The 10268-nt window shown below is 35.8% G+C and overlaps 1 protein-coding gene across 1 annotated transcript in view; it reads left to right on the forward strand.

Annotated features, from left to right (window-relative positions):
* Positions 1-10268, forward strand: part of Adam7 (ADAM metallopeptidase domain 7) — a 71047-nt gene that overhangs the window by 55318 nt on the left and 5461 nt on the right. The window contains exons 15-20 of the mRNA XM_010625167.1: positions 75-177; positions 1128-1314; positions 4055-4132; positions 5418-5496; positions 5994-6099; positions 6636-6735. Coding sequence (XP_010623469.1) covers positions 75-177; positions 1128-1314; positions 4055-4132; positions 5418-5496; positions 5994-6099; positions 6636-6735 — 653 coding nt within the window. The remainder of the gene's footprint in view (positions 1-74; positions 178-1127; positions 1315-4054; positions 4133-5417; positions 5497-5993; positions 6100-6635; positions 6736-10268) is intronic.

Below are 10268 nucleotides of genomic sequence, written 5' to 3' on the forward strand. Positions count from 1 at the left end.
AAGGTGTTTTAAGATTTTCAATATTCCTGCCTTCATTGGTTGTTTCGCTTTTTTCATATCATCACGCATTTCAGAAGCAAAAGAGAGTCCTGATGCTTGCTACATGATGAATAAAAAAGGAAATAAATTTGGTTACTGCAAAAACAAGGAAAACAGATTTGTTCCCTGTGAAGAGAAGTAAGTGCCCAGTGGAAAAAAAGTAAGTGCTCTATAGTGGTGCTTTGAAAAATCAGAAAGGCACTTCTTCTGACAGCTGTTATCTTTCTTTGGCTAAGTGATTAAGAATAGAGCAGAGCTGCACAAGAGAGCATGCGCATTGCTGACCGTGTTGACTGGTAATTGCACACAGCATTCATTAGCTGAAAGTCACAGAATACAAAGAGGAAAATCGGAGTGGACTTCAAGTGCTTAGCGAAAAGGGGAGAAACAAGTCTTACCGTAAAAAGTTGAATAAAGGAAGGAAGGGGGGAATAAGTCAAAAGTGAGAAAAGGAAAAGAATGAAAGAATTTTAGTCATGAAAAGAAAAGTAGAAGTTGGCTTTAGGAGAGTGGGATTTGGGGAATGTAGGTCTGATCCAGAAAAGAACGAGTTAGGCCAGACTTCCAGGTTTGCTGAATGACATTCTGCGAGAATTTCCATGGTGACAAAACAAGATTTGGACTGAAAACAACAGTCCCAAAAGCTTATGGTCCCGTTCAGCTGAAAGTGGGCCGCCATTCCACTTGATCTGGAACATGGGAGTTAACATGTCAACAAACTTGCAGCTGTGTTGGAAGAGTCAGGTCACGCACTCTGAGCAAGAGAGGACAAGAGGGGAATTTCAGTGTGCTCACGAAAGTCCTGTTAATTCAAGTTGTAGTAAGAAATGACCTTCTGTACGCTTGGACTAATACAGATTGGTGAGAATCACAGAGAAATTTGAAAGTGATTATCTTGCACATTTTAACTCCTCTACTGAGTTCCCAGGGCCGTGACGTTAACCAGGTAATGTTTTGCTTAGTCGGGATCAAGCTTGAGTATTCTGTTGACAAACATGAGGCTAGCAAAATGGACCCAGCTTCTTTGCAGCAGTCCTGGTCTCTGATATCTGTATTTCCCAGGCTGAGAATTCTCTCCCTCCCTTCAGAGATGTCAAGTGCGGAAAGATTTACTGTACCGGAGGACACCACTCGTCTCTCCTCGGAGAAGTCAAGAACTTTCACCTTATGGACCCAAAGAATAATGTCACCATCAAATGCAGGACCATCTTTTTATATCACAATTCTAAAGATATTGGTCTGGTTGATTCTAGAACAAAATGTGGAGAGGAGATGGTAAGAAGGAAACCCTTTGTTTTATTAAAACTTCTTCGTGCAGCTGCTCAAAAAGAGTATTGGATCCTATAATTGGTGCCAGAGGGACTTATATGTGGGAAATAAGGAAAACATTGCTACTACTTTTTTATTTTTGAGGAATGGTAGCAATAACACTGTGATATTCCTTTTGCTTTATTTCAGTTATATAAAATATGCAATTATGATAAAAATGCTTAATTAGTATCTTATAGTAGACTTCTAATGATATTTTTAAAATTAATGTGACTATAAAATCTGTATATCTTCCTCATTTATTTTATTTATTCAACCATATTTATTGACCAAGTATTAGGTTGTCAGAACTATGCCAGATACAGATGATTTAAAGATGAGTGTACTTGAGAATTTCATACATTAGACTTCACAGATCATGACAAAGCAGACAAGCACTTTCCTAGTGATGGGATTAAAGTGCCTCTGGAATCTAAAGGCAGCAGTGTCTGTGTATGTCCATGGAACATGGGTGCCCTCTTACCTCTCAGCTTTGACCCAGGGAACAACATTTTTAGCACAAAGAAAAATGGGAAAGACATTTTTTTTCACCTTTTCAATTTTAATTTTAACTGATACTTGTACACAATTATGGGGTGTAGCATCATATTTTGACACATGTATACAGTGTGTGATGACTGAATCTGACTAACTAGTGTATTTCTCACCACCTTGTAATTTCTTTCTGTTGAGAGCATACAAACCCTCTTTTCTATTTAGAAGTATAAAGTAAATTCTACTTAGTGCTAGTTACCCTGTTGTACATAGAACACTAACACATATCCCATCCACTTAACCACAAATGTGTACTTATTCAAGAATCTCTCTTGTCCCCTTCTCTACCTCCTGCCCCTGCACGATTCTATTTTGCAATTCTACAACAACTTCTTCAGCTTTCACAGAAGTGAGAACATATGAAAGGCAGAGTTTATCTAGTAGGTTTGCCAGATCCCCTTTGCAAGCATTGCTACACACCTGCATTATACAACAATCCTCTCCCAGAGCAGCACATTTCTTTCAAATGATGAATCTACAGGGCTGGGGTTTTAGCTCAGTGGTTCCGAGGCCTGCCTCGCAAGTGCAAGGTCCTGAGTTCGATCCCCAGTACCAAAAACAAACAAACAAACAAAAGATGAATCTGCATTAACATATAATTGTTACCTAGCATACATAGTTTTCACTTCAGCTCACTGTTATGACAACGGAAATGTTGTACACCCTGTGGATTTCAACAAATGTATACTGGCAAGTGTTCTCCATTTCAGTACGTTACCTCTTTTGAACCTTGAAGGCAATGCTTGTTGCTCTTAAATGATACCATTTAAAAATATTTACTATCTTTTCAAATCTTATCCAAAGTATACATTTAATTTTTTTGGTAAAGTAAGTAATCTTTGAACACCATGTTGTAAAAAGGAAAAAAAATGGAATCAGTAAAATTATGAATACACACAGAATGCTATCATTTGTCACTAGCTTTTTCTAATATGTTTGATGATTGATTTAAATTATTGTGACATGGTTCTTAATGTACATAAGATAATTACTTTATTAATTTGGAAGGTAAAAGGGCTGAAGAAAGGAAGCTTGTTACCCTTTATTTGAAATGGAAATGCCTGGCAGAAGGGGCTACACACTGTACAATTTCAACTACCTGGAAAAAAAAAACTACAGAGTCAGTAAAAACACCAGTGGTTTCCAGGAATTGCGGAAAGGAAGGGATGAATAGGCAGAAAGGATATTTAGGGCAGGGAAATTACTATACGATACTAATAGTGCCTGAAAAAATTCGCACAAAGAAAACAGTACCAGTACCTTCCTATTATTAAGGTCAAGGATGAGAAATACATTTGCAAGCACAAAGAAAGCAGGTCATTATTTGCCCACAGGAAAAATTGCCCCAGGATATTATTATATTTCTCTCTAACAAGAAATGCCAAAAAAGATAATGGAGTAACATGAACTGAGCTTTGGGGAACACTTGGAATGCAAAAGGCCTATACACAGCTCAATTATTATTTAGACAAGAAACCAGTAGAATGATGCCTGTTCACACCTCATAACTAAAGAAATAAAAACTCCCCTTCTTTTCTGCAAAAAATATTCAAGAAACGATTATAGTCAATTGAGAAATGGATTTAAGAAGTTAAATAAGGAGATAGGATATTAAAGAAATGGCTGTAAGCAATAAAATCTATAAACTTCGAGAAATTTTTAGCTTATTATTGTTAATCTATTTATTAAAAGAGTGCTAAAATATGTTGAATGGTAACTAAAAATTACTATTGAAAATCTCTACTCAAAAGTATTCATCTTAAATAAGATTAAATGATATTAGCAAAATGCTAATTAGCAATCATGTTTTTAAAAGCTTTGGTCTTTATACAAAATCAAAAGAAACTTGGTAGACATGGACTAAATCATTGTATGACTGAAGAATTTTTGGTAGATTAACATTCAAAGAATAAAGACAAACATTTTAATCATTGATGGTTTGTATGTGTTAATGCTTACACATAAATCCATCAATCATGTGTAAATTTCTGCATCTACAGATTCTCTCTGTAGAATTTTGCAATAGAGAAAATTATACAAATTATAATTAAATCATATAAAATGGAGTGTATAATTTTATATGTAATATGTAAGATTACAATGTCACATGAATTATAATTCCTTCTGTTTCATGTTGCTTACTCATGTCTAGGTGTGCATCAATGGTGAATGTATAAACATTGAACAAGTCTACAATTCAACCAGTTGTCCTCAGTGCAATGAGAATTCTGTAAGATTTGATTTTTTCTAAGTTAGTGTCTTGCCAGTTATTTGTTTATATTAACCTTTAGTCATGAGCCTGTCTCTGGGTATGCTTTTTCTTAATCAGGTTTATATTTGACATCCATTCTTTTCAAGTGTCATCAAAAAATGTCATTTAAAGAACCAGGCCACATATCATTGCATACAGATATTGCTAGTATCACAAGTAAATATTGTATCAGTAGATTTGTAATCTAGGTACCTAGCAATTTATAAACCTGTTAAATTTAAACCTGAACTTTAAAGTTCTATGTAACACACAGATATATAAAGCTAATTTATGCCCATGTCAACATTAGCCTAATATTTTTTAGCAAAACAATAAATAATTATAAATTTTTAGCTCAACACTACTAAATACTAAGTTTATATTTATGGGTAACATCTTTCCCAATCCCAGTTCATCATGCTTTAAGATTTATTCAGGTATGCATCAAGCACTCTTTCAAGTAGTATCCATTTCTATGTGTATATGTGTACACTTTTCAAATCTTTGTGACAACCACAAGAGATGAATTCTATCTCCATGCCCATCTTAATGGATGGAACCGGGTACAACCACAACTGATGTTGCCAACTCCAAGTAGATGACCCCAGAGTCTTTTTTCCTACCATTACACAGTGCTGTCCTGATGAACTAACCATTTTGCCAGCACCTTTTCCTCTGTCGATATTGTCCCGTTATTATTAAGTTTAGGGTCTGTTGTTTTGCCTGTGATGTGTTGAGAGTGAAAGAGGCTGTTCATTGAAGGGTATGGACGCTTTCTGACAGGATAAGTCACACAGTCTTCCTCCTCTGTCTGAATTTGTCACTATCACTCTCTCGTTCAGGGCTTTCTTCAAAGGTGGTTGCTACTTGTGTTTTATTTGCTTATTTTGGTACAACATTGATTTTGATGTGCAGTTTAGTTTATTTACTTATTTTTTAAATAATCGAATTTATTGGTACATTTTAGGGATACAGTACAGTTACAGTCATTATTGGGATCTTGTACCTCTACGCGACAGGTTTTGGTTCTCATTTTTCCCCTTGTCCCTGCCCTCCCTTCACCCCCTCCTCCCCACCCCATTTACAAACTAGTTTAGTTTATTAATAGGTAAAACTATGTGTGTGTGTGTGTTTGTGTGTGTGTGTGTGTGTCTGTATGCGCACGTGTCTGGTGTAGAGCTAATGTGGATGTAATGAGACAGGAGATATAAAACACAGCTACGCCAGCCATTTGATGGAATCGTGTGCTCAGCTGCTCCTCCAGGAGGATGGCCGTGAACCTGAGTGCCAGTGTGAGGAAGAACGGATCTTCCCAGACTGGAAGCAGACCTTACATGTTACCAGTGAGTATCCTAGACTCTAATATGTCACATTTATCAGAAGCCTAGTCACTGAGAGTGTTTTTCCTTATTTTCCAGATTTGCCATATATTTCTTGTACTTTTACATGATATTTGATTTATTTGATCATTTTACTATTTTGCATGCTTGCAAACCGACGATGAATTTTCTGCAATTGCCCTTTCCAATTTATATGCCCCCTTTTAGCTAAATGTGGCTTAGTTCTTCTAAATCTCTGCAACGCAAAAAGAAAAAGGCCTTAAGAGACAGTTAATAACTAAAAATTTCTTGCTGATTGTGGTTTCCCTTAAATATAACTGAATATTGCTAATGCAGATGAAAACTTATGTTTAGCCTTCTTATTCTATGTAAAATGTCAAAGGAGGAGCACAAGTTTGTCAAGTAGCATTGTAACATCTCCATTAAATGTTAGCATTCCACTGTCCTAAATTTGATGCCCAGGCCACAGCCACCTACCCCTTTTTTTTTTAATGTTGCAGGTATCTCCATCATGGTCATTGTGCTTGTTATGATTGTTATTAGTATTGGAGTTATCGTATTATTAATTCGTTACCAAAAATGTGTTAAGTTGAAGCAAGTTCAGAGGTACGTCTACATTTTATGTTGAAGGGAACAATTACTCAGATATATAAGTTTGGGGGCCATACAGGAGAGTAAATGTAGGAAAATATTAAGTTTCTTACTGAATACCAGGTAAAAAGCATGGTAAATCAAACTTTTGCATATACACAAATGCTTATCCCACTGATTATCAAGTTTTGCCTCACTTTGAAATCACTTACGTATCTTTCAAAAACTACTGACCTGAGATACTGTGGTTTAATTTTTATAGGGTACGATCTGACTGTCTGTGTTTTTAAAATCTTTCGCACCTCTAATCCCAGTAATTTAAGAGGCCAAAGTAGGAGAATTACAAATCTAGTGTGGGCAATTTAGTGAATTAGTGAGATCCTGTATCAAAACAGATGTACGGGGCTGGGAATGTAGCTCATTGCGGAGGCTCGAGGTTTAATTGCCAGCATGGCAAAAAATAAAGAACTCAAAAGGCTCGGGTTTTATATTTAACCACTAACCTATCCCATGGCTTGTGTTCACTTCATGTTCAATTTCCTTCCTGACAGCCCACCTGGAGACACCCTCGGAGTGGAGAATAAAGGGTACCTGGGAGATGAGCAGCCGAGGAGACCCGAGCCAATGTTTTCTGAGATTCCCCCTCCACATGTAAGCAACTTTTTTTGTGATAGCTGGAGGATGATAAAAGTGAAGCTTGTAGGCCTCCATGACGCAAAGCAGGAGAGGCCAAGAAGCAATATTCCATACACATGAAACTCTCAATCAGCCTGCAGGACAGGCAAGGGGATTGGAACTAACTCCAACGTGGAGCAGCAGCCAGGACTTCCTTCAGAGCAGAACGTGATGCCAAAATGTAACACAGTGTTGTACTCTAGTGGAAAAATGTGCAATCACAAACCCAGGCTAAGCCATAAAAAAAACCCAATAAATTTAGAAGAAGCAGTCAGACAAAAGATTTTCTCAAAATAGAATTGTATTACAAATCAGTAACAAAAAGATAAGGAAAATAATTCCCAAATGGAAATTAGGTTTCCAAATTCTAAAGAATTCCTATGTCAAACAGATAATCAAAAAGATAATGAAAAAGTATTTTAAAGTAAATAAAAATTAAACACAACATATCGAATGTGAGGGATGCAGTGAAATTTGTCATTAAAGTTTGTAACATTAAAAGCTTGTGGTGTAAAGACAAATTTCATTAATAATCTCAGCTTTCATTTTAAGAAAGTAGAAAAAGGAAAGAAATAAATCCAAGTATATGCAGAGAACAAGAAATTAATATCAAGTAGAAAACAAATGGAGTAGAAAACATAAAAACAATTGACAAAATTATGAAAAGCAAAAGCAGATTTTGTTCAGAAGATTAATAATTTACGAACCTCTAGTCAAAATAATCAGAAGAAAAAGAGAGGAAGGGGAGAGAAAAGGAGGGAAAGAAAGAGATGATTATCAATATCAGGGAGCAGAAAGGTGTTACCCCTGGAGATTTTATACATATTAAATTGGTAATTAGAATATATTATAAAAATCATTGTTTCAATATATTTGAGAATATAATGAAATGGAAAACTCTCAAAGATCCCACTCACTAAAGCCTACTCATTCATGAAAAAATAGATCTTTTCAATATCTCTATACCTCGTAAATGAATTTTTAGACCATGACAAGATGAAATACTTTATTTGAAAAATTCTGTACGATCTATGGCTGGATACGATGGTGCACACCTGTGTTCTCAGCACTCTGGGAGGCTGAGGCAGAAGAGTCACAAATTCAATTCGAGCCCAGCCTGGACAATTTAGTGACTTAGAGAGTGTTTTATTTACTGTCTTTGTTTGGAGGACAAATATGGGACACCCACAAGTTAAGAAAGGAGGGGACTCTTTTGGCTCACTGTCTGCAGAGCTTCCAGCCCATCGCTGGCTGGATCCAAGGCAGGGCAGCATGGCATGGGGACATCGCGGAGGAGAAGGAGGTCATGGCACGGCAGCCAGAAACAATAAGATCAAGCAAGGAGGAAGAGAGATAGACACTTCCAGGCCACACTTCCAGTGACCCAGTTTCTAGGAATCAGGCCTCATCTCCCAATCACACTTAGCTGTAAGCTCATCAGTGGATTAATGCAGGACCCCGTGAACCAATCACCTCCACACCTAAGAGTGCAAGAAGCCTTGGGGACATTTTAGATGTAAACCTAACAGCAAATCTTTGTCTCAGAATAAAAGAAGAGAAGGGCTGGGGATGTAGCTCACTACCAAGGATCTCAGTTTAATACCCAGTACAAGAAAGAGAAAGAGAGAGAGAGAGAGAGAGAGAGAGAGAGAGAGAGAGAGAGAGAGAGAGAAAAGAAGGAAAATTCTGTGGAATTAACAAAAAAGTAAATTTGTAAGATTTTCAGGATAGGGCCAGGGATTTAAGCCAGAGGTTTGATGGCCTGCCTTGCAAGTGCAAGGACCCAAGTTCAATCCCTGGCACCAAAAACAAAACAAAACAAGCAAACAAAAATATGTTCAGAAAAAATGATTGGTATACCAAAATTTACTGCATTTTCATAGGCTACCAAGAACAATTTCAGAAACAAAATGAAATAACAAAGTAGCATTTACTATAGCATAAAATATCAAAAACTCTAAAATCCTATTAGGGATTAATATGATAAAAGATGTACATAACAGAACTGCAAAATCAATGAGAAAAATTAGATAACCCCATAATGTGATTTTGGTTCAGAAGTCTCACTTTTACTGTGTCATCAGTTGTTTCTCAATTGATCTACAGTTCAAAACAATCCCAGTCAAAATGTCAGCAAAAAATTGGTGTAAAACTACTAAGTGAATTAGCAAAGTCACAGATTGAAAAATCAGTAAACAAGTATTAATTGTATATTTCCACATGTGAGCAACCAAGAGTGAAAATAAAATAAAACTATAATTTGAAACAACACCAAAAGCATGACATATTTAGGAATAAATCTGAGAAAATAAGAAACAGAATCTAAATGCAAAGTGGCAATACATTTCTGAGAAAAAAATTTCAAGGACCTAAATAAGGTAGAGTGCGGGATGTGTTCAAAGCATGTTATATGCATGTATGAAAATATCATAATAAAATTCACTGTTCTGGATAATTAATATACACAGTTTTTGAAGGACCTCAATAAATTAAGGTATACATCTGTTGATCAGAAGATTCTATATCATTAATTCATAAACTTTCACCACATTGTTCTCCTTATTCAAAGTAACCCCAACCAAAAGGGAAAGCCTCTTTTAACTAGAAATTGACATGCTAATTCTAAAATTCATGTAGAAATATAAATTGCCTAGAACAATTGAAGAATTTTGAAAAAACAGAAGGGAATTGGTAATTTACACTACTTGACTTCAAGATGCCATAAGGCTGAGTAATCAAGACGAGGTGATATTGGCATGAATGAGTGTAGACAAACATACCAGTAAAATAAAATAGACTTAAGAAACAGACACGCATTTTTTGGTCAACTGAATTTCTACACAGGTGCCAATGAGGTGCCATGGAGAAAGTACAGTCTTTTCACAAATAGTGCAAGGACCAGATAGTCTTATGTGCAAAGATGGACTTTGATCCATTTTTGAAAAATGCACAAAATTAACCCACAGCATACACATGAATGTATGTGTCTACGTGTATCTTTTTTCCCAATAACATTTTTAAAAATTAAGTGCACATAACTAAATTATAGTGTTTAAAAATTAAAAAATTTAGAATAAAAAAGATCTGCAGGAAATCATTACTTCAAGTCAGGTAAAGTGACTAGTCTGAGGGAGGAAGTAGTTGTCAGTCACAATGGTTACTTATGTAGGTCAAGGCCCATTCTTAAGAAAGACAGGAAATGTGAGCGTATTTAACTTCCATACTTTATTAAATTATGCATTTGTTTTATGGGTTTGTGTTTTAATCAGTAACTTATTTACTTATAGAAAGATTAAAAGTAAATAAAACAATGATATTTATAAGTGAGCATGTGGATGATGGAAGTTCCTCTATAATAATCTCTACAGTAGAATTAATGGGAAAGATTGGTATTATCTACCAAAATTTGTCATATATGTGCCCTGAAACCCATTGTTTTCTGACATAAATGCACCCAACCGAAAGTGTCTATAGTGATATTCCAGCATCATTGTTTTTTTGTTTTTTGG

This window comes from Fukomys damarensis, unplaced genomic scaffold (genome assembly GCF_012274545.1).
Source record: "Fukomys damarensis isolate Sample0158 unplaced genomic scaffold, DMR_v1.0_HiC HiC_scaffold_18, whole genome shotgun sequence".
Classification (NCBI taxonomy): Eukaryota; Metazoa; Chordata; class Mammalia; order Rodentia; family Bathyergidae; genus Fukomys; species Fukomys damarensis.